The 22,628-nt window shown below is 59.3% G+C and overlaps 1 protein-coding gene across 2 annotated transcripts; it reads right to left on the bottom strand.

The window, feature by feature from the left end:
• Positions 1-843: 843 nt before the first annotated feature.
• On the bottom strand, positions 844-19,391 carry CCDC102A (coiled-coil domain containing 102A). Of its 2 annotated transcripts, XM_045582837.1 has the most exons (10): positions 19,276-19,367; positions 13,819-13,998; positions 12,438-13,212; positions 11,217-11,443; positions 9,554-9,662; positions 7,275-7,391; positions 6,501-6,710; positions 5,110-5,280; positions 4,019-4,122; positions 844-1,753 (listed from the first exon to the last, which is right to left on the bottom strand). In XM_045582837.1, exons 3-10 carry the CDS (start codon positions 13,053-13,055, stop codon positions 1,621-1,623), a joined length of 1,689 nt encoding a protein of 562 aa, XP_045438793.1. In that variant the 5' UTR covers positions 13,056-13,212; positions 13,819-13,998; positions 19,276-19,367; the 3' UTR covers positions 844-1,620. The 2 variants fall into 2 exon arrangements, with proteins under 2 accessions (XP_045438793.1, XP_036296187.1); XM_036440294.2 differs by lacking the exon at positions 13,819-13,998 and having other exon boundaries at positions 19,276-19,391.
• Positions 19,392-22,628: the final 3,237 nt, after the last annotated feature.

Genomic DNA, 22,628 nt, shown 5'->3' with positions numbered 1-22,628 from the left:
CACTGCGGTGGGGATCCCCATGGCTGGGTGTCCCCAACTCCATCCTCTCCCCTTGGAGCTCAGGAGGGGCCAGGGGACTCCCTGTCATGACAGCAAACCCCACCTCACAGGCCCGGTCAGTTTAGGCTGGCAACAGGCAAATATTCAACGCCTGGATTTATCACCCCCGGCTGGGCTCCCAGGCCTGCCTCTCCCCTCCCGTCAGCCCCCAAGGCTCATCATGGCTTCCCCTGGTTGTGGCTTCAAGAAGAAAGTCCTGCCGGTTTGGCTCAGTGGATAGAGCGTCAGTCTGTGGACTGGAAGGTTCCACGTTGGATTCCGGTCAAGGGCATGTGCCTTGGTTGAGGGCACATCCCCAGTAGGGGGTATGCAGGAGGCAGCTGATCGAGGTTTCTCTCTCATCGATGTTCCTAGCTCTCTATCCCTCTCCCTTCCTCTCTGTAAACAATCAATAAAATATATTTTTTTAAAAAAGAAGGAAGTCCTTGAATGCTGCTCCCCACCGCCAGCAGGGGGCCCAGCCCCCCCCCCCCCCCTCACAGGCCTGACCCAGGGAACTCACCCCTCCCGCAGGTTAGCACAATCCCAACAGCCTCCTCTCCAGAAACCTGGCCCTGGGGCTCACAGAAGGGCCTCATCACGGGCAGGTGTCTCCAACGCTCAGAAATGCGTGCTGCCGTGCTAATAACAGCTCCCACCGGTGTAATGTCAGTCTGCTGGTTACAGGGGGACTTTGGGGACGAAGAATCCAAAATAGTAAAATTACCTATCATTTCAATGCCTAGACGAGATAAAAGGGTTTCTTATTTATTGTTTACACTTGCCTCTGGGTAAACTGCCAGTCCCCTGAACCCCATTCCTGGTGGCAGGGCCCAGCTGGCACACCCCTCCTCTCCGCGGCATGCCTCCGAGCGCTTCAAGAACAACGCACCTTTTCTGAGCTCCCGACGAAGCCATCTGATTCTCAGGACGGCTCTGGGAGACACCTCATTTACAGAGAGAGAGACGGAGGCTCAGAGAGCCCAAGTCACTTCTCCAAGGTTGCACAGCCAGCAAGGGGCAGAGCGGAGAGTCCATCGATGCCAGAATTTAAGTCTCCTCTTCTCCAGATAACACGTGCACCATCCTGTCTCCTTCCCCTCCCAGGAACATCCTGCAGCTCAGATGTTCATTCATTCATTCATTCATTCTCACATTCATTCATTCACTTGATCTTTTTGAACTTCAGTTCGGTGCAAGTGTAGGCTGATGCTGCCTGGAGCTCAGGACTCCACCCCAAGAACCTCAACTCGTTTATTACCAAATCACATTGTAGTGTGAATAGCTCCCACCCAGCCCCCAAGGCTCAGAGAGGCAGCCTGGGCTGGGGACCCAACGGACCATCTCTTGACACCTCATCCCCCCTCCACGAGATTCCTGGTGGGGGGGGGGGGAGAGCCTGGATCAGGCCTGGGGGGTGCGTATTGTGTTTATAGCACCGGACACGTATATAAAAATATATCTATATATATAAACACAGGACGTTGGCAGGGGTGCTCCCGGGGCGAGAACGGGCAGCTGCATCAGTGAGCGGCCGGTCAGCCGGAGCACCCAGGGGTGGGGGGCTGTGGCCCGGGCGCTCTAGGCCACCTGGATCTGCAGGTCCTCGTCCTCATCCAGGTCGCTGGCTCCGTCCCCGGCCTCCTCGGGGCCAAAGCGGGCGCTGCTGCGGATCTTCCCGAAGAGGGGGGCGTTCTGCTGCTGCCGGCGGAGCCTGGGGGGCGGGGGGGGCGGGTCAGGGCGTGGGCCTCATTGCCGGGCGGACAGCAGCATCCCGCCGGCTGCCAGCCGCTGCCAGGCACCAGGTTGGGCCTTTACAAACATGACCTCATCGCAGCCGCCTCCCTGAGCCCCCCCACCCCCCATGACAGGAGGTGCTATTATTATCACCTCCGTTTTACAGACAAAGAAACCGAGGTATGAGGCAGGTGGCAGGTGAGTCATGTGCCGGAGTAATGTGGGCGGTGAGAGTGGGCTGGGGGCTTGGAGAGGTGAGCGGCTGGCTGCTCAAGGTCACGGTCACACCGCTGGGAGTGCAACCCCAGCCCGGCTCTGAGGACCACGGGGGGGTGGGGGTAGGGGGCAGGGGGCGGGGGTCTCGGTGTCTGTGAGAAAGTGCCCCGCCCCAGTTCCTCTCTCATCGAAGTTCCAAACCGAACGCCCCGGGCGCACTTGGGCCCAACGCCCCTCCCCCGCAGAGCGGCTGCTGCCGGCCTCGCACAGGAAGCATGAATTATTGACGCGGCCGGCGGGGAGGGGCGCGCCGGGGGCTCCATTACCGCGCGGTGATTTAGTGCCCCATCCCCATCCCCGGAACATTAAAAGCTCAGAAAGTTGGAGAACACGAGGCAGCGGTCCTGGGCGGCCGCCTCCCCCCCCCCCCCCATGGAAGCACTTGAGAGGCCGGGCAGTGCCCGCCCGTCCATTCCCGGAGTTTATGGCTCCCGAAGAATGTGGCCAAGGCGGCGGGAAAGCCCCGGGGCCAGGCGGCCTTTTACGGGGTGCGAGCTGGGGCGGGGGAGTGGGCAGAGCTGGGCAGAGCTGGCCAGACGCAGCCGGAGGGACTTGGAATGGCGCCTGGGCCCCTGCCTGACGCTGCATAGGAACCATCCCAAGCAGAAGGGGAAACTGAGGCTCGGCGGGCCGTGTCACACGGCCGTTAGGTCTGGCTCCATCGCCTGTGCCCTTCCCGGAAGCACGAAGGATGCTCATGGCAGCACACAGTAGGTGCTTAGGAAACAAGGGCCCCGGGGGCAGATGGAGGCGTGGCTGTGGAAGGACGACGGACCCTCTTGGGCCTTCGTTTCCTCATCTGCCAACCGCCTAGGAACTCCCCCTTCCCTCCTTCCAGGAGCACAGTTCTCGTAGCACCGAGTCTGACCCACTCAGAGCCCCCACACTGGGGTGAGAGGAACAGAGCGGCTTTTATGAGGTGCCAGATACTTTTATAAACACATACCAGCTCCTTTAATTCTAACAACCGAGAGGTAAGAGCTGTTACCGCCCCCCATTTTACAGATGGGGAAACGGACACAGAGGGGGTAAGTGCGTGCCCCAAGATCACACAGCGACGAAGGACCGAGCCAGGACTGCCACCACCCAAGCAGAGCCCAGGCTCCCTCTATTCCACGAAATAAGAGGACGGGAGGAAGGGCCTGCCCAGGGCCCAGCCCAGGGAGCGGGGGTCAGGGTTGTGGTTATGAGGCCCCTCAGGTAGGGGACTTGTGAAGTGGGGAGGGGCTTGGACCTGATGCTCTCTGATATCGTACGGCTCTATAAGAGGTATCAGAGAGAGGGTACAGTCACTGGGTGCTGGGATGGGGGGGGGGGGGAATGCAGAGTGTGCTGGTGGGTTCCCCGGAGCCTGGGGTCTGTCTGCGGACTCACTCGGGCCTACCATCAGGCTGGGGCTCCTCCAGTTCCTCTGATCCCAGCTGGCCTGGGGTCCACCCAGCCCAGGACCCCGAGGGCTGTTTGTTTTTCTGGTCAATGGCTTCCCAGGCCCATGGGCCCTACCTATTACCCCACCTTGGCCTTGACCTGTTTGGCCACCCTTCCTGCTCTCCGGCTGCAGGAGACAATTCCAGGGTCCCAGCTGGCCTCGCTTCCTGCTCTCACTCCCCTCCCTGGTTTCCTGGCCCCGGCCCTTCCTGCCGGAGAGGACAGGATTTTGGCCCCAGGGAGTCCGGCCCTCTTCCTCCTCCTCCTCCTCCTCCATCTGAGCTCAGACCCTGTCCGGAGGAGGAGGAGGAGGAGGAGGAGGAGATGGAGGAGGAGGAGGAGGAGGAGGAGGAGGTGGAGGAGGAGGAGGAGGAGGAGGAGGAGGAGGAGGAGGGGGAGGAGGAGGAGGAGGAGGGGGAGGGAGTGGGGTGGGGGAAGCTTTTCCTTTAGCTGGAAGTCTCTTTGTCCTGCTCCTGTGCCCTGGCCAGGAATCCTCTCCCAGATGGAGCCCCACCCCCGGGGAGCACGTGGGACCCACCTGGACTGCACGTGCTCTAGCTGCACCTGCAGGTTCTCGCTCTGCTCCGTCTGCTCGTCCAGCGACCGCTGCAGCTTCCGCGCCTGGTTGTGGGCCTCGTCCAGCTGCGGGGTGAGCAGCGCCGAGAGCATGGGGTCACCTGGCCCGGGCCAGCCTGGCCTGCCTCCTGCCATTCGCCCGCAGGCCTGTCCTTCCCAGAGGGCAGGCCCTGTCTCCTCCGAGGCCTCGACCAAGGGAGCGTCCCCGGTGCTCCTCTCCATCCGCTGCCCCTCCCTTCTGAGCCCGCCCCTCCTCCAACACCCCACGCTGCTGGCCCATCCATCAACCCACCTACCCTCATCCGTCTGTCCCCTGTGACCGTCCATCCATGGAAATATCCATCTGCTAGGAAGATACCCACCTACCCACTCCACCGTTCATTCATCTGTTTAGCCACCCCTTCACCTTGCCTGTCCATGTGTCCTTCCGTTCTCCCAGACAGACACACCCATGTCTCCATCTACCCATCCTTCTGTCCTTCTCTCCCTGGCCACTCATTCTTCCACCCACTGATCCAGTCAGTGGTCTATCCATCTTTCCACTGTCATCCATCTTTCCATGTCCTCAACCATCATCCATCGACCCACCCCACCACCCATCAGACATCTGGTGCCACCTCTCATCCATCCATCCATCCTTCCTTCCTCCCGCCCTCTCTCTCTCTCTCTCTCTCTCTCTCTCTCTCTCTCTCTCTCTCTCTCTCTCTCTCTCGCTCTCCCATTCATCTGTCCACCCAGTCTCTCATCCATCTGCTCACCCACCCCTGGAGTGACCCTTCTGTCTTTCCATTTAACCACCCACAGCCTACCCACTCATCCACCCATTAATCTAGTCAACCTCTCATCAACCTCGCCTGTCCATTTTTCTCCCCACCCTCCTACCCACACACCGACCTACCGCCCATCCATCACCCACCCACCCACCTTCCCTCCCTCCCTCCCCTGTGCACATCCTGAGCGTCGGGCTCACGCCAGGCGCCGGGGACTCGGCGTGGAGGGACACCCGCCGGGGCTGAGGTCTGGGGGCCGCCCTCGGGCCTCGGCGGTGCTCACCTCGTCCTCAGCCTGGGCCAGCTCCTTCTTGAGCTCCTCCACCCGCAGGCGCAGCTTCTTCACCTCCGCCTCATGCTGCTCCACCCGCCGGTTGGCGTGGGCCAGCTCTGCCACCTTCTCCTGGAACTGTTTCTTCAGCTTGCCGTGCACGTGCTTCAGGTCTGCCAGCTCCTGCAGGGAGCAGAGAGGGGAGGAGGGGAGGGCTCAGGGTCCGAGGGCACCGTGCCAGGCAGGTCTAGGGGTGCTGGTGCCCCCTCTCCCCGGAATCTCTCTGCCTCGTGTCACAAATACCAGCAGGAGAGGTCTGGCTGAACACCCGGAGGCTAGAGCAAGGTGACCGGACGTCTCGATGTTTAACAATGTGGCCCTCGGCGTTTTAAAAAAAGTCTAAATATCAGGACCTTGATAAAAAGCGGGACTTTTTTTTAAGACGCCTTGGGACACATTGTTAAACATTGGGACTGTCCCACCAAAAGCGGGACATGGGCCCACCTTAGGCTAGAGGTGAGAAGGCCTAGGTGGGTGACTCAGTGGCTCCCTGTTGCACGTGCAACTTTGAGGTGCCTCCTGGGAAGGACGTGGGGTGTCCGGCAGGCTACTGGAGCGGAGTTGGGGGTTTGGGTCTGGAGTCTTTGGTGCAAACATTTGTTGCATAAACAGAAGGGCTGTTGGGAGGATTAAGCGACATCATGGACCAAAAGCACTGGCGTCGGGCCTGCAGGAGGCGCTCCATAAGTGCAGGTACTGCCGAAACCGTTTGGCTCAGTGGATAGAGCACCGGCCTGCGGACTGAAGGGTCCCAGGTTCTATACAGGTCAAGGACATGCACCTTGGTTGCAGGCACATCCCTAGTGGGGGGTGTTGCAAGAGGCAGCTGGTCGATGATTCTCTCTCATCGATGTTTCTAACTTTCCTTCTCTCTTCCTCTCTGTAAAAAAATCAATAAAATATATAAAAATAAATGAATAGATAAATGCAGGTACTGCCGAAACCAGTTTGACTCAGTGGACAGAGCGTTGGTCTGTGGACTGAAAGGTCCCAGGTTCGATTCCGGTCAAGGGCATGCACCTTGGTTGCGGGCACATCCCCAGTAGGGGGTGTGCAGGAGGCTGCTGATCAATTTTTCTTTCTTATCGATGTTTCTAACTCTCTATCCCTCTCTGTAAAAAAAATCAATAAAAAAGAAAAGAAGAAAAAAATAAACAAATGCAGGTTCTGCCGTGGTCCCTGAGCCTGACCCAGAGTGGGCGCCCAGCAGGAGCAGCCTCTGCCCTTAGTTGTCACTTCTGGGGCCCCCGGGGGCTGACCCTGGACACACAGCGGGCGCTCTGCCCTGGCTGGAGGGGGAGGCAGGGCCGTCCCAGTCCCGGCCACGCCGCCCACTGCCCCACCTTGTTCTTCTCGAAGAGCGCAGCCTGGCTGGCCCGCAGGTCGCAGTCCAGGGCGCTGGCCGCCTGCCGCCGGCGGCGGGCCAGGGCCTCCTCCAGGTCCCCGACCTGCGCCCGCAGCTTCTTGTTCTCCCGCTCCAGGCCCAGCTTCTCCGTCTCCAGCCGCTCCCGGCGGCCCCACTCGGCCGCGTTCTCCGCCTGCAGCCGCTCCATCTGGAAGAGGGCGGGACAGGGTGAGGGTCCCTGGGGAAGGGGCACGGAAGGGCCCGAGCTGGACTCTCCCCCCCCCCCCCCCCCCGCTCCCTCCACTCCTCCTGGAACCGTTTTTGGCTGCAGGAAGCAGGTCCAGCTGCAGCGGCTATAATTAACTTGGCTGTTTCACGTGTGCAGGATGTGAGGGCGCTTTGGGTCTCTGTGTGGGAGAGGAACTGCCCCCCTGCAGATTGGGGGACACCCTGGGGTGTGCCTGGACCCCTTAGAGCACATGTGTCAAACACAAGGCCCGCGGGCCAAATCCGTCCCGCCAGGCCTTGCAATGTGGCCCGCACCGCGCTGTCATCACTGCACTCCGCTGCGTTTCCATCACAGTGACAGTTTATGACTGTTCAGTAAACCATTCGGCCCGTGATTTAGGCTGGATTTTAGATTTTGGCCCCTTCTCTGATTGAGTTCGACACCCCTACCCTAGAGCAACAGGCCTCTTTCAAGAGCCCAGCTGACAGAGCCAGGGCCCCATGGCCACCCCCCAGCCCTCCCGGGACCCGCCGGACGCCCCACCTCGCCCCTCAGCTCAGCCATCTTCCTGTCCATGCTGGACCTCGCCCCCAGCTCGTCCTCCAGGTCCTCGGACATGCGGCCCAGCTCGTCCTGGTGCGCCTCCTTCAGGATGCTGAGCTGCGGAGACAGCCCGGCCTGGTTACGTGAACAGCACCCGGAACCAGCACCGAGGGTGGGCACTGGGGAGGCGTGCCCAGCGGAGAGGTGGGACCCACATGGGCCACCGGGTGTGCGGAATGGACCTTGGATCTGACCACTTGTGCTGCTTCCGACATCTCTCATTTCCCACCTCACTGCCATCTAGCCGCCCAGTGTCCACTCCTAGCCTCCATCAGTCCATTTTCCACAATAGTCGCCTAGAATGAGCTTTTAAAAAGATAAATACAGCCAAAATCGGTTTGGCTCAGTGGATAGAGCATCGGCCTGCGGACTGAAAGGTCCCAGGTTCGATTCCGGTCAAGGGCACGTACCTTGGTTGAGGGCACATTCCCAGTAGGGGGTGTGCAGGAGGCAGCTGATGGATGTTTCTCTCTCATTGATATTTCTAACTCTCTATTCCTCTCCCTTCCTCTCTGTAAAAAAACCAATAAAATATATATATTTAAAGTAAAATAAAATAAAATAAAATAAAAAGGTAAATACAAGCATGTCCCCATCCCGGGGTAAGCACTGGCCCCTCCCTATAGTCTCACAAAGCCCTCCCACCTCCCTCCTCTTAGTCCATTGTGTGGTCTCCTTTCTAAGCCTCAAATACACCCTGCTCACCCCAGGGCCTTGGCACATGTGGCTCCCTCCCTCTGCCTCCTACACTTCTTCTGAGGTTTTAGCATGGACTCTTCTCATGATCAGGCCTTGGCCTCAATGCCCCCTGCTCAGGGAGGCCTCTGCTGTCCTCCCCACCTGCAGGGGCTGCCTCCTCCACTTGCCACGACCCCCACCCCCACTAGAACGGGAGCTTTGGAGGACAGAGAGTTGTCTGTCTGTCCACCTTTGTACCCCTGTATGGCCTTGGCATTGGGGACCCCTCCATGGACACTGGCTGAACACGGTCTGCGTGTGTGATGGCAGGGATGGCCTTGCACGCACACGGTGAGGGAAAGACGTCAGATACAAAAGCGAGTCTTTGTAAGTAATCCGTGAAGCTGCGCGTTCGTGTTGTATTCACATTCTGCAAATGATCGCACTTCCCGATTTAGGAAAATTAAAAAAAAAAAAAAAGACAGACTCCTAAACCCAAGTCCCAAAGACGATGACTCAGGAGGGTGAGGGTGGGTCTGGGAATCTATTTTAGGAGCATCCCTAAGGCCAGCAGCTTCCCAGGCTCCGAGGTCCGTGGTCTTCCTGCCTTCGGAGATGCAGCCGGTCCAGCTGGCTTTCCCGGGGTGGCTCTGCCCCCTGGTGGCCATATGGGGGCCTGCATAGGAGGTGGGAAGGGCTGCCTACACTGACCCCTGCCTGCTCTGGGTTTGCCACACTGTGGTGGGGAAGAGGAGTTCCCTTCCTGCTGGCGGGAGCCTCAGTTTCCTCACTTTTGAAAGGGGGACAGCCGCCCGACGGCCACGAGGCTTCAGTGAGACCTCGCACACAGCGGGCACTCCCTGAATGCACCGTCAGACGCCTCCCCTTCATCCTGGTCCTCAAAGCTCTCCTTGCAGCCTCACCTCTCACTTACTAGAAGGCGACTAGATGTCCCGCTTTTGGCGAGACAGTCCTGATTTTGAACTTGTCCCGCGGCGTTTTTAAAAACAGTCCCGATTTTTTAAAAACCGGGACTTTTTTTTTAATAAAAAAGCCGCGGGACAAATTGTTCAAAATCGGGACGTCTGGTCACCTTCACTTACTACTACCCGCCAGCCACACTGGCTTATTTTCTGGACGCGTTAGGCTTGCGCTGGCCTCAGGACCTTTGCATCTGCTGTGCCTTCTGCTGGGAACGTTGCCCCCGTATCCTCTCAAAGGTGGCTTCTTCTAACCCCTTTAGGTCTTGCCTCAAATGTCACCGTTTTAGGCCTCTCCTCACCCACCACCCCATCCCTCTTACACTGTTTGGACTACTTCATAGCTTATGAATTTATCTGCCTGGTTCCTGCCAGTCCTCCCCTGATCCTCTTCCTGAGGGTCCTGAAGGCAGGGACATTGCCCCCACCCGGCACTCAGAACAGTGCGTGGCCGGCGCTTGGCAATCAATGAACGCCCTTCTTCTGTGCACTTCCACTGCTGAAATGCAACAGCACGATGCTGCTTCCTCCAGGAAGCCCTCCCTGGTCTCCAAGACTCACTTGCTTGAGCATCTCCTGCTTGGTCTTGCTCAGCTCCTCATACTTTATCTTCCACTGGCTAAGTTCCCCCTCCAGCTTCTCAATGTTCCTGCTCAGTGCCAGCTTATCCCTGGGGAAAGGGGACAGAGAGAGGGAGACATGGGGGTGAGCCCACCGGCGCCCTCTGCTCAGAGTCCTCCTACGCACTCTGCACCTGCAAGAACCCAAGGCCAACGTCCTTGCCTCGGCCTTCAAGGTCCTGGCACCCCACACGGTGGCAGGCACCTGGCTGTGGATTTCTCCTGGAACGATGCCCCTTCCACGAGGGCATGGTGTGAGGAGGGCACCGACCACCCCTGGCAGGTGCCTCCCTCTCCCTGGGCCCCAGGATCACGTGCCAAATACGACCCCGGCTCCTGTTTCATGCACTGTGGTTCCCTCCCTGCAAAGGCTTGGCTTGAGAACACGGTTCTGCCATTAGAAAAGCTGGAAATCGCCGAAACCGGTTTGGCTCAGTAGTAGAGCGTTGGTCTGCGGACTGAAAGGTCCCAGGTTCGATTCTGGTCAAGGGCATGTACATTGGTTGCGGGCACATCCCTGGTAGGGGGTGTGCAAGAGGCAGCTGGTGGATGTTTCTCTCTCATTGACGTTTCTATAATAACTCTCTATACCTCTCTTCCTCTCTGTAAAAAATCAATAAAACATATTAAAAAAAAAAAAAAAAGAAAAGAAAAAGAAAAACACGGTTCTGCCATTAGAAAAGTTGGAAATCACTGTCCAATGACCCTCGGATCTAGGGGCCCCCTCTTGTCACCACCACTGGGTGGGATTCCCAAGTTCTCCCATGACCCATTGCATGAATGAGAAGCCACGGGTAACAAGCACGGTGCCTGGCTCCGGCACATAGTACGTGCTCAACTAACAGCTGCACTTACTGTTTCATGCTGCCCCACCCCACACCACGCCTGGCTCCGTGCTGAGGGTCTAGCACAGAGTTCTGAGAGGAGACAGTGCCACCCTCTAGGAAGCATGTTAGACACCCATGGGGATGTTTTTGGTTGTCATGGTGACAGGGTCATGTAGTGGGCAGGGACCAGGGGTACCTGATACCTGGCAGTGCCCAGGACATCCTGCCCATCCAAGGAATTACCCTGCATCCGGTAATGTGTACATGACATCCCTGGGGGTGAAAAGGATCGAGAACCTTGCTCTGATTTGCATATTACATATTATTTGAATTAATCTCTCTATATAAAAGCCTAAGCGATTATTATGACTGGCTGGTAGCTATGATATCACTGACCACCAGGGGGCAGATGCTCAACACAGGAACTGTCCCCTGGTGGTCAGTGCACTCCCACAGCCAACCTCTTACGGTCCCTTCCCCCAAGCCTGCTGGCCCCAATGGCCGGCCAGGCCGAGGGACCCCATCCGTGCATGAATTTGTGCACCAGGCCTCTAGTAGTGATAATAATAATAATAATAATAATAGGAAACTAGCATGGGGTCCTTGGACAGAGCACACTGCTCTAATGCTGCAGGATTCAAGCCCAAACAGAACCACTCCCTTCAGCAAGTCTCACTCTCTGGGTCACTGTTCATATTGTGGTGCTGTGTTTCTGCCCTCCCACACACACACCTGCCTGCCCCTTCCCCCTGGCACCTGCCTGCCCCCAGCACTCACTCTCGTTCCTTGAGCAGCACCTTCTGGGACTCATCCAGCCGTAGGCGTAGGGCTGTCAGCTTGGAGGCCTCCTCCTCCATGGCCGCTGTGTCCTCCCAGGGCAGCCGGCTGCGCTCCTGGCGGCCTGAGCTGCCCCGAGGGCCCCCGGTCCCCGCACTGCGCGTCTCCCAGCAGCCCTCGGGCTCCTCTGCTCTGCCCTTCAGCAGGCTCTCCGCCAGCTCCAGCTCCTGCGGGGACCAGTGGCAGCTGAGTCCTCTTGGCCTCTCCCAGGCCCTGGGTCTGGAATCAGCTGGAGGGTGAGTGTGGGCAAGTCACACAGTCCTTCTGGGCCCCAGATCCCTGTTTTGCAGCCTAGAAAGACCCACAGCCTCCTCTGGGCCTCCCCTTTCTCCTGGAACTGCACATGAGTCAGCCACCAGGGTTCCCTGCATCCTGGAAGATTTCCCAGGAGAGATAGCGAGCTCCCTGTTGCTGTAAGTATGCAAACACATGGTTGGGCATTGGTGTGGATCAATGCAGACGTAGGGGATTCCTACAACGAACAGGAACTAAATTCCTCTAACAGGAATTCTGGCTTTAAGATCCCGTTTTTCAGGTGCAGACACTAAGGCACCACGAGACAGTTGACACGGTAGAGCTGAACAGCAAGGCGGCCCTGTGAGCGGAACCAGCTCCCAGACAGGAAGCTGCGAGAGATCATTAACCCAAGGCCAAGCCCCTGTCCCCTCTGCCCCCTGCCCTGCCCCTGTCCACCCCTAAGGCCTGCCTTGGCCACAAACCCCAGACACCCTGCTCCAGCCTGCCTTCCCCAAGGCCTCTCCAGGCGAGGGGGCCACTCCCTTCCCTGTCTGGCTCTTAGACTGGGACAGTGGCTCCAAGGACTGCCCAAAGAGTGAAATTCTTCTCCTCCTGTATCTCGGAGTCTGGGTGGGGGTCTCAGATGCCACCTGGTCCAATGCCCTATGATTTTTGAATCTCTCAAAAAATCGAGACTTTTTAAAAAACGCTTCAGGACGCGGGACAAATTGTTCCAAATCGGGACTGTCCCGCCCAAAGCGGATGTCTGGTCCCCTTACTCTTAGGGCACCGGGCCCTTCCCATTCTTGGCTCCAGGCCGGGCATCCTCCACCTCTACCCACATCCGCCAGCCTCTCCCCCTTGGGGACCCCAGGGCCAAGGCCAGGCCCCTGCCTGGCAGCCCCGCGGGCCTTCTCCACGCACCTGGCTGCTCTGGGGCCTCTGGGACCCGACGTCGCGCACCGGCGGCTCATGCTCCCGCTCGGGCTCCGTCCCGGGTCCGTCGGGGGGCGTCGTCGTCTGGTCGGCGGCGGCCCCCCGGGCGCCCCGCAGCCGCGCCAGCTCGCGGCCCCGCGCCTCGCACTCGCCCTGCGCCTCCTGGCGCTCCCGGCGCGCGCCCGCCAGCTCCTTGGTGAGCGCGTCCAGGCGCTGGCGCAGCTGGCGCACCTCCTCGCGCGCGCGGTTGCGCTCGGCGCGCACCTTGCTCCACTTCTCGCGCCAGTTGGCGGTGCAGTCCGACCACCAGCGCATGGTCTTCTCCATCTGCGCCGCCCGCGCCCGCGCCTCCTCCAGCTCCCGCAGCCGCAGCTCCTCGCGGCCCTCCCAGTCGCCGTCGGCGGCCAGCAGCGCGGGCGCAGGCGGCAGCGGCAGGGACAGCGCGGGGGACGGCCCGGGGGACGGGGTGCCGCTGGGCGGCGTGGGCGGCAGCGAGTCCGCCCCCGGCCCCATGCGCTCCGGGGACGGGCTGCCCAGGATGGTCAGCAGGCTGCCCTTGGACAGCTGCGGGGACTCGGCCAGCCGGGGGCTCGGCCCGTGGCTCATGGCGCCAGCAGGACTGGAGGGCCCTGGACTTGAACTTGAGGCTGGACTCAGGGGCAACGAGGGGGACGACTGGCAGATGCGATGCCGCTGCGCATGATGTCACGGCTGCTATCCACGGCTCTCCGGGCCACACCGGTTGGGGGATGCCTCCTGGGACCTGTGGGAGGGGGGGGCACACCATTAGCAGGCTGTGGCACCACCTGTCCTAATCCATAACAGCAGCCACCGGCAGGGCATAACAGGCAGAGGGAACAGCGAGGCAAAGGATAGAGAGAATGGTCTGGGCCAGGAGAACCCCTGAGGCTGGAATGGTGAGCAAGGGCCTGCAGCCGCTTCCTCACGGGTCTCCAGACTCCCTGCTTTAGTCCCTTCAACCCGCAGCAACGGCGGCTGATCTGCAGCCTTGATCTGCTGTTCCTGACCTCCAGGTCCCCTCTCACGCACTGAGCAGCTACGGCTCTCCCACCGCCATCCCGAACAGCATGCTTCCCCGCTGGCCCCCTGCCTCTTCCTACACGGGGCCAGCTCTTCTCATCCTTCACACTTACCCGAGGAATCATCTCCTCCTAGAAGTCCTTCTGGACCATCTCAGGTCCTGACCCCTGTCTGCTCCCCGTTCTCACCCCAGCCTGCAGTCTGCGGGGGCCAGAAGCTGGTTCCCAGCCCCGGTTTTAGTCTTGGCACGTGATGGCAATGACACCTGGGGAGGGCCCACTACCTTATGCCGGTACCATGCCTTATGCGAATTATCTCATTTATTTACCTCCCCAGACTTGAGAGAAAGGACTGACATTTACCGCAGAGGGCAGGGAGCCTCCGCAAGGTTAAGACCCAGAGCTGACAGATGTGGTATCTGGGAGTCCAAATGCCAACGCTGGGGAAGGTTTGGTGATCCAGGCGCGCTCTGGTGGTACGATGGAGGTCAACCAGTGCCTGTTAGATGCTGAGGGCGCAGCGAGGTGTCAGGCTCTGCTATTCGAAGGCTACGTCCCCTTTAAAGTAAACCAGACCCATGGCCCTCTCTGTCCCTAACCTGCCACCTTCTCCCTCCCTCCGCGTGGCCTCCTCCTGACGGCCTCCAGCAGCCCATGGGGACATGATGACCTTCCTTCCCCACTCAGCTAGCCCGTCCCGCCCACCAGCCCCTGGGGCCCACCCTGATCTCTGCCCCTTCCTTTTCAGAGCGACCAATGAGAGCCCTGGCTGGTCCCCACACTGCCTGCCAACCCCAGGCCCCCTCTCCCAGTCCCCAACCCCTCCCTCTGAGCAGGTGATCGAATGTCAGTGAAAAGGTAAGCAGCCAGATTGGCATTCCCCCCCCTGCACTGCCCCAGGCCCCAAGGTCCTCTCTTCTCTGTCCCTAGGAGGGTAGTTGCTTTAAGTGCAGTCTCCCGGCCCCACCCCTAGAGAGCCAAGTGCAGGAGACAGGAGGCTGGGAACTGGGTTTTCAGAGACCAAGTTCAGGGCGTTTGGGTATTGGTGGTGCCTTGTCACCGCCCATGTGTCCAGCCACACAAATGCATACGTGTCAACCCCAGGAACCCCTGCACAGAGTCATTACTGCACAAAGCCATGCCCCCAGACACGGCCATGCAGGTGCGGTTCCATGTCCCAGAATGCCACGGACTCCCCAAAGGATCCCTGTCAGGCTGATACCTCTCTGTGACTCAGTCTCTCCACCGGGGCAGTGAGGCAGCTGGCTGTGACCCCATGTGTGTTCACAGGCAGCTGTGCACACTCAGGCACATTTGACCCCCCACCCATACACACAGACACAGATACAAAGAGACACAGGCAGGCACACGCACACTCGAGAGGGGCATGAGGCACGCACAACTCTACAGACACACAGAGAGAGGCTCACCTGTAGAGTCCTGGACACACGTGAAGACACACACATGCCAACACACGGATGGATACACACAGAGACAAGCACAGACACTCATTGCTAAGTGGATGCACACACACACACACACTCTCTCTCTCTCACACGCGCGCGTGCGCGCACACACACACACACACACACACACACACACAAACATGCACATGGACACTCGCTCTCCTCTCCCCATTTTCCTGGCCAGACTCCACAGGAGAAGCTCTTGGAAAAGAAAAACAATGCGAGAGCCTGCCTGCAGGGGCGGGGAAGGAGGCAGGAAACCCAAGTGCCAGCCAGGCAGCCTGGGCTGTGCTAGACATGGGGGATGGGGGGGAGGTTTGGGGGTCCTGGGGCCCAGGCCCTGTCTGCCGGGCCCTTCCTGCAGCCCCCACACTGAGAGGGTCACATGGCAGGGGCCACTCCCCCCCCCCCCCCCCCGACGCTGCCTCTGGGAGGTGCCAGGCCTGTTGTGGGCTCGGCAGGGCGGGGGTGGCCTGCTCCTTCCAGGAATCCGCAGCCGGTCGCCGAAGGGGCAGGGCGGGCACCACCCAGGCCCCTCATGGCTTCCAGGCGCCCGAGCTAAAGGCAGCCTGGTCTGGCCCTTCCTGGGGGCTGGGGGGCTGGGGGGGGGAGGAAGGACAGCAGCGGGGACAGAGGGCCTCTGAACAGCCCTCCTGCTCTCCCTCCAGTGGCCCAGTGGCCCCCGGGGGTGCGCATGCCTACTGTGGGAAGGAGTCGGGTCCGGGTCCAAGGTTGGTTTTCTGGAGAAGCCCATCCCTAGCACAGGAGGAACCCTGCAGGCCCACAGATTCAACCGGACCCTGCCACGCATCGCACCCCCTCCTCCCCCCCCCCCCCCCCTCCACATAGCACAGCCTTGGGGACAAAAGCTCACACAGAGCCTGGTAACGCACCCCCGACACACAACACAGCCCAGCCTGGCTGCAGGGACAGGCTCTGGCCGCCCTGCCCGCTGCCCTCACCCGCCAGGCTCTGTGGCTTCTTCCCATCGCTGGGCCCGGGTGGCTTCCTGATTCCTCGAGGCCCGTGGCCGGCAAACTCATCCGTCCACAGAGCCGAATAGCAACAGGACAACAATGGACATTTCTTTTTGGAAAGCCAAATTTTTTTAAAACTTAAACTTCTTCTGACACCACTTCTTCAACATAGACTCGCCCAGGCCGTGGTATTTTGTGGAAGAGCCACCCTCCAGGGGCCAAAGAGCCACGTGTGGCTCATGAGCCGCGGTTTGCCGACCACGGCCCTAGGTGGTCATCGCACCTCCAGGAGCAGGTCCAGGAGGACCCGGCCCCTGCAGACGGCAGGGACACTCCCTCACTCCACCTTCCCTCTCCTGCCTCCTGCCAGCCAGATGGGTCTACTCCTGCTCCATCCCTCAGACTCTGAACCCCCCCTCCTTCAAGCTCAGTCCCATTACCTCCAGGAAACGCCTTCACCTTCCCAGCCCCCCCACCCCCCGCCCCCCGCCCAGGGAGCACAGCCCCACAACCCTCCGCCGCCAGAGCTGGCCAGCTGCCCGCTTCTTGCAGCTCCAGCTTCTGCCTATCCAGGCGGGACTCTTGTGCCACCCAGAGCTTCTAGGACTGGCCTGGCATTGAGCACCAGCTTCAGGCTGGGAGGGTGGAGAGCAGAGGCTGACCTGTGACCTGCGTACCCTTAGCTGGGCCACAAGGCTGAGTAGGACCCGGAGCTCCCGAACCCCAGCCCTCAGCTACCCTCGCCGCTTCAGACAGCAGCTGGCCACTCACTCCAGCACGGAAGCAAGGATGTTTTCACAGGATGCTTGCCTCAGGCTAGGATCGGGTTTGTCTACAGGAAGTGGCCAGTGGTTCCTGCTGGCTGCGGACAGGTCTGGAACATCTCTCCCTCGTTTCTCTACCAGCAAACTCCTACACATCCTTCAAGACCCACCTTCCGTTCCCACTCGGCTGGGACGCCTTCCCTGACCTCGTTCATGCACAGATGATGTGAACGAACCCAAAGCACTGGCCCCTCCCTGTATTTTGGCAACGGCCACATGCTGAAGTTCACAAGGGCACCTGGGTCTTGCTGGCTGTCAGCACTGGCCCAGCAAACAGCAGGCGCTGCATAAATGCTTCCCGGGCTATGGATGGAAGATGGACAGGTGCACCGAAGCCGGTCTGGCTCAGTGGATAGAGCATCGGGCTGCGGACTCAGGGGTCCCGGTTCGATTCCGGTGAAGGGCATGTACCTTGGTTGCGGGCACATCCCCAAGTGGGGGGTGTGCAGGAGGCAGCTGGTCGATGTTTCTCTCTCATCGATGTTTCTAACTCTCTATCTCTTTTCCTCTCTGTGAAAAATCAATAAAATAAAATAAAAATTAAATAAAAAAGAAAAAGATGGACAAGTGGGAGTCCCCGTGACCAGGGCGAGGTGAGTCATCCTAAGGATCAGGAGTCACTCTGTGGCAGGCTCGGAGGCATGTAGGTGTCTGAGCCTGTCTGTGGCCAAGGTCAGGGTCAGAGGTTATCTTATGGCTATGTCGGTGGTCAGGCCTCTTATCTGAGAAAGCCGATTGGGCCCACAGAGGGTCAACGCTGTGTTTCGTCCTCAGCCTGTTTAGATGACTCTCAGACTCCAAAGATGGGAGGGAGCCATGCTGAAGCCCAGATGGGGGTCAGTTAGGGGGTGGGACTAGGGTGTGCTTGGTGGTCCCACGCCTCCCTTCGGCTCAGAAACCCCCTCTGTCCTCCCACAGCCTTTCAGGTGGCGCCCTGGGCCTGGCCCGGGGCCACGGGCCTGGCTGTGGGCAGGGAGCGGAGCCCAGCAGGAAACCGCAGAGGACGGCCTGATTGGATAAGTGCAGGGGCCCAGGCTGGTCAGCCACAAATTGTGGGCACCTGTCCCTCTGACCTGCTGCCTGGGCTGCAGCCACTGGGCCTCCAGGACAGGACGGAGGGAGGCACGCGGGCCCTGGGCCCTGGAGTGGGCACCCTTGAACTGGCTCAGATGCCCCCATCTTAGACGGAGGAGCCACAAAGAGAGCCCGGGTCACTGACTATAACATTTCTTTACAAATGGCCCCTCTGAGGCCCAGGGGGGCAGCTGTTCCCCACATCCACATAGAGGACCAGCAGCAAAGTAGGGGGGCGGGAGGGTGTTGGGGCACCTCTACCATGGGGTCCTCATGCATCTGGCCAAGTGGCCAACCATAGCTGGTATGGAAGAGGGGGAGCCCTCGGTGGGGGCTGACCCCAGCCCGGGCCTCTCAGCGGCTCCTTGATCTATTCATGCTTTCAGAGAAGAGTCCCACCCTGTCCCTGCTGTGCTGTGTCCCTATGCTCTCTGCGCCTGTCTTCTTAGCTCCGTGGTCGGCATACTGCGGCTCTCAAGCCACAGGTGGCTCTTTGGCCTCTTGTGTGTGGCTCTTCCACAAAATACCACGGTCTGGGCGAGTCTATTTGGAAGAAGTGGTGTCAGAAGAAGTGTAAGTTTAAAACATGTGGCTCTCCAAAGAAATGTCCATCGTTGTCCTGTTGCTATTTGGCTCTGTGGGCGAATGAGTTTGCCGACCACTGTTAGCTGAACGATGGGACTAGGCATCGACAAGACTCCTAAAAGCTCTGTCCAGCAAGTGGGCAGACTCTGTGCCCACTTGAAGCAATCCAACACCACAGCCTCGAATCCGCACCCAAGAGAGAAACTGAAGCCCCAGGTGGGGAGCTGGCCAGTCAGACACCCCCGTTAACCCCCATCAGAGCGGTGGGTAACGGGGGGCCCCTCCTTCCTCCTGGCACTTAGCCTCTGCTCCACCCGCCCCGGCTCCTTACAGAAACCCGCTTTCAGCCGGTCCACCGCCCGAACCCCCACTTCCTCGCCCTGGCGGCGGGCGGAGGGGGCTCCCGGGCCGCGCGGCGCAGTCCTGCCCACCGGGACCCCGCGAGGCCCCCATTGGCGGCCGAGGGGGCCTGGGGGCGGTGGCCCAGCCTCCGATTGGCCCACGCCGCCTGTCCATCCCGCACTCGCCCCGGTGACTACGTTGGGTCCCCCGGGAAAGTTCCAAATCCTGCCCCGCCCGCAGCCCCCTCCCGCCCGCCGGGCGGGCCCGCGGCATCGCGTGGGCGGCCCTGCACCCCAACCCCCCCCCCACTCCCCACCCGCAGCCCCTCCGCCCCGGAGGCCAGACGTGGGGGGACCCGGGAGGGGGCGGCTAGGAAGTTCCGCTCGGAGTTTGCAGCGGACGCAGGAGCCCCCGCCGCCCTCCACTTAACCCCTCGCCTCCCGCGGGAGATCGCGGCCTGGAGGGGGTTCCCGGGGCGCGGGGGCTCCCCGCCCCGTGCACGGCCGCTCCCCGCTCACCTCGGCCGGGGACCCGCGGCTCCGGACGTCCGAGCCGCCGCTGCAGGGCGGAGCGGGGCGGGCGCGGGGCTGGTGCGGCCCCGCCGGGAGGGCGCGGAGTCTCCTCCTCCCTCCGGGCAGGGGGGGGGGGTGGCGGGGAGGGAGGGGAGACGGCGGGGCGATGGCGGGGCACCCGGCCAGCTGCAGCCGGGCCGGGACCCCGGCCGTGAGCCCGGCCCGCTGAGCTGCTGGGCTGGGGGGCTGGGGCGGGGGGCGGCGGGGTCCGTTGCAGGGCGGGCGGGACCCCGGCGGAGGCCCCACCCCCGCGTGGGGCCGAGGGTGGGGGCGGAGGCTGGGGCCCGGGACCCCGCGGGGCTGGGCTCCGCTTTCCCGCCTCTGGATCCCGGGCGCCCCCGCGCCCCCCATCCCCGCAGCCGTGGGCCCTGCGGAGCGGCTCAGCGCGGGGCCCGGGAAGAAGTTCACTTTTAACGCTTTCTGCCTCTGCCAGCTCGGCCGCCGAGACGCCTCGAGAGTTGGGGGAGGGGGGTGGGTTGTGGTAAAGGGGGGCGGTGTGGGGGAGTCTGCGGTTTTGGCGGGAGGAGGCGGGGCAGACTCTGGGAGGGCCTCTCACTATATAAGGTGCCCTGGAGGGCAGACTGGGATGACTCTTTCCAGAAAGAGAACAAAAAACTCAGAGATAGTGGGGAGGTTGGGGGGGAGGGGGGGAGAACCAGGCCTGACTGGGACTTTACCTTGGAAAATAACCCCCCAAAATGCTGAAGATATATTAGTTTTAACCCATTGTAGGCATTCGAAGGATGGAAGAATCGGCTCTTGGCGACAGAAAGGTCATTTTTTTGCAAAAATATTTGAGAGTTTCAAGCCCAGGGATCACTCTGAATCCGTTATTGGTTAAATAGTCCTCTCTGAAGGTCACGGTCACTTATTTAAAACAAAACAAAACATTTTATTGATTTTTTTTTTTCAGAGAAGAAAGGAGAGGGATAGAGAGAAACATCGATCAGTCCCCTCCTACACACCCCTTACTGGGGATGTGCCCACAATCAAGGTAAATGCCTTTGACCAGAATCGAATCTGGGACCTTTCAGTCCGCAGGCCGATGCTCTCTCCATTGAGCCAAACCAGCGAGGGCTGCAGTCACTTCTCTTACAGAAATGTTCTTCCTCTGTGGTTAGTGGCTGCTCGGTTTCTAAGGCATTACTCGCATCAACTTCACGAAATCCCACACTTCTTTTGCAAGATGGGCAGTTTCGCTCTTTTTCACCGGCTTTGCATTTGCACGGTTCAACATGGGCAGCCTCTGACAGCTAGAGACATCTGCTGGTGGGGATCTGTGAGGCGTGAGAGGGAACTAGCCTGTGAATGCTGCTGCCCAGGCCCCAAGGGCAGCTTGGGGTGTGCCTGGGGCCTGTGAGATGGAGATGGAGAGGACGCAGAGGACCGGATGTCCCCATCTGAAAGCTGGGGGCATGCTCAGGGAGGCCGTTGGCTCAGACATACCCAAACCCCCACAGCCACTAAGCACAGCCATGGATCCAGAGCCCGGCCTTCCTGCCAGAGTTCCCGGAGGTGGGGTAGGGGGGAGGCAGAGGAGGTGAGCTGATGGTGAACCTGAGCTCCAGTCAGAGCGCCATGGTAGTCGGGTCTTCCCTCTTAAGGGAGGAAGCGAAAATACTTGTCTTAGCCTGACCCGTGTGCCTCAGTGGTTGGGTTTCAACTCATGAACTAGGAAGTCACGGTTCTATTCCCCGGTCAGGGCCCATGCTTGGGTTGAGGGCTGCATCCCCAGTATGGGGCATGCAGGAGGCAGCCAATCAATGATTCTCTCTCATTGATGTTTCTATCTCCCTCTCCCTCTCCCTTCCACTCTCTGAAATCAATAAAAACATATATATATATTTTAAATACTTGTCCTAGGGGTGTCTCTTTCAGGGTGTCTCTTTGGAGGAGCCACCCATTCTTGGAACCAAGATGGGTGCTGGCCGTAAGCTTGGCAGCTCACAGGAATGATCTGTTTTACACCCATCCTGTGAGCTGGATGTTGTCAACACCATCTCCTAGTGAGAAAAGTGAGGAGCAAAAGCCAAGTGGCCCGAAACCAGTTTGGCTCAGTGGATAGAGCGTCGGCCTGCGGACTGAAAGGTCCCAGATTCGATTCCGGTCAAGGGCATGTACATTGGTTGCGGGCACATCCCCAGTAGTGGGTGTGCAGGAGGCAGCTGATCGATGTTTCTCTCTCATCGATGTTTCTAACTCTCTATCCCTCTTTCTTCCTCTCTGTAAAAAAATCAATAATATATATGAAAAAAAAAGTCAAGTGGTAGGGCCATAGGGGCGGGGCGGCTCAGAGCCCAGATCTGACTCAGTTTACCAATGTCACTCATGTTCCTAAACCACACTTCCAGGCAGCCTTCAGGATGAAGTGCTAATCGGGTGTCAGCCCCAGTGCCCACCCCCCAGGAGTATCTCTCCCCAGCTCAGCATGGTGGGGTTTCAGACGGAGGCTGGTGTCAGCATTTCCCACACGTCTCTGTCCTGTAGCTGCTGCCATGTTTGCCATCAACACTTAGCACTAGTGCCATTATTTAACTTAGCTTTTTCATTTTTATTTATTTATTCATTTAAATATATTTTATTGATTGTTTACAGAGAGGAAGAGAAAGGGATAGAGAGCTAGAAGTATCGATGAGAGAGAAACATCAACCAGCTGCCTCTTGCCCACCCCCTACTGGGGATGTGCCCATAACCAAGGTACGTGCCCTTGACGGGAATCGAACCTGGGACCCTTGAGTCAGCAGGCCGACTCTCTATCCACTGAGGCAAACCATTTTCCACTTAGCCTATTTTTTAAAAATCGTTTTACATTTTAGAACATATAGGTATTTTAGGGGTGGGAAATTTGTATCAGCTGGCATAAATAGAAGAAAACCATAAAAATAAATACCATGTAAGCAAAACATCTTTCCTCCAGCTAGAGACTTTTTCTTTGTTAAAAGGGGGCATGGTATGGGCACCCATGTTTACAATTGCCAAAAGCTGGTAGCAGCCCGGATCTGCTGGTGGATGGACAGAGAGACAAAATGTGGTGCATACAAAGGACTATTTCTCAGCCTTAAAAGGGGAGGACATTCTGGCTCATGCTGCAGAATGACATTATGCTACGTCAGTGGTTGGCCAACTCATTAGTCCACAGAGCCAAACATCAACAGTACAACGATTGACATTTTTTTGGAGAGCCACATTTTTTAAACTTAAACTTCTTCTGATGCCATTTCTTCACAATAGACTCCGCAGTTTGCCAACCACGGAGCTACGTGAAATAAGCCTTCCCCGAAAGGACAGATACTAAAGCT

The sequence above is a fragment of the Pipistrellus kuhlii genome, unplaced genomic scaffold, assembly GCF_014108245.1.
Source record: "Pipistrellus kuhlii isolate mPipKuh1 unplaced genomic scaffold, mPipKuh1.p scaffold_m20_p_17, whole genome shotgun sequence".
NCBI classification, from domain to species: domain Eukaryota; kingdom Metazoa; phylum Chordata; class Mammalia; order Chiroptera; family Vespertilionidae; genus Pipistrellus; species Pipistrellus kuhlii.
Note: the sequence above shows the minus strand (reverse complement) of the source record. Positions and strands in the feature narration are given on the sequence as shown.

What these genes read in the sequence shown, in the direction of transcription:
- CCDC102A (XM_036440294.2), bottom strand. Translation starts at nt 13,055, where the DNA reads ATGAGCCACGGGCCGAGCCCCCGGCTGGCCGAGTCCCCGCAGCTGTCC. An exon ending in TGGCCCAGGCTGAGGACGAG is followed by an intron (nt 4,123 to 5,109) that starts GTGAGCACCGCC and finishes CTCACCCCGCAG; the next exon opens with CTGGACGAGGCCCACAACCA. An exon ending in CTAGAGCACGTGCAGTCCAG is followed by an intron (nt 1,754 to 4,018) that starts GTGGGTCCCACG and finishes CCCGCCCCCCAG; the next exon opens with GCTCCGCCGGCAGCAGCAGA.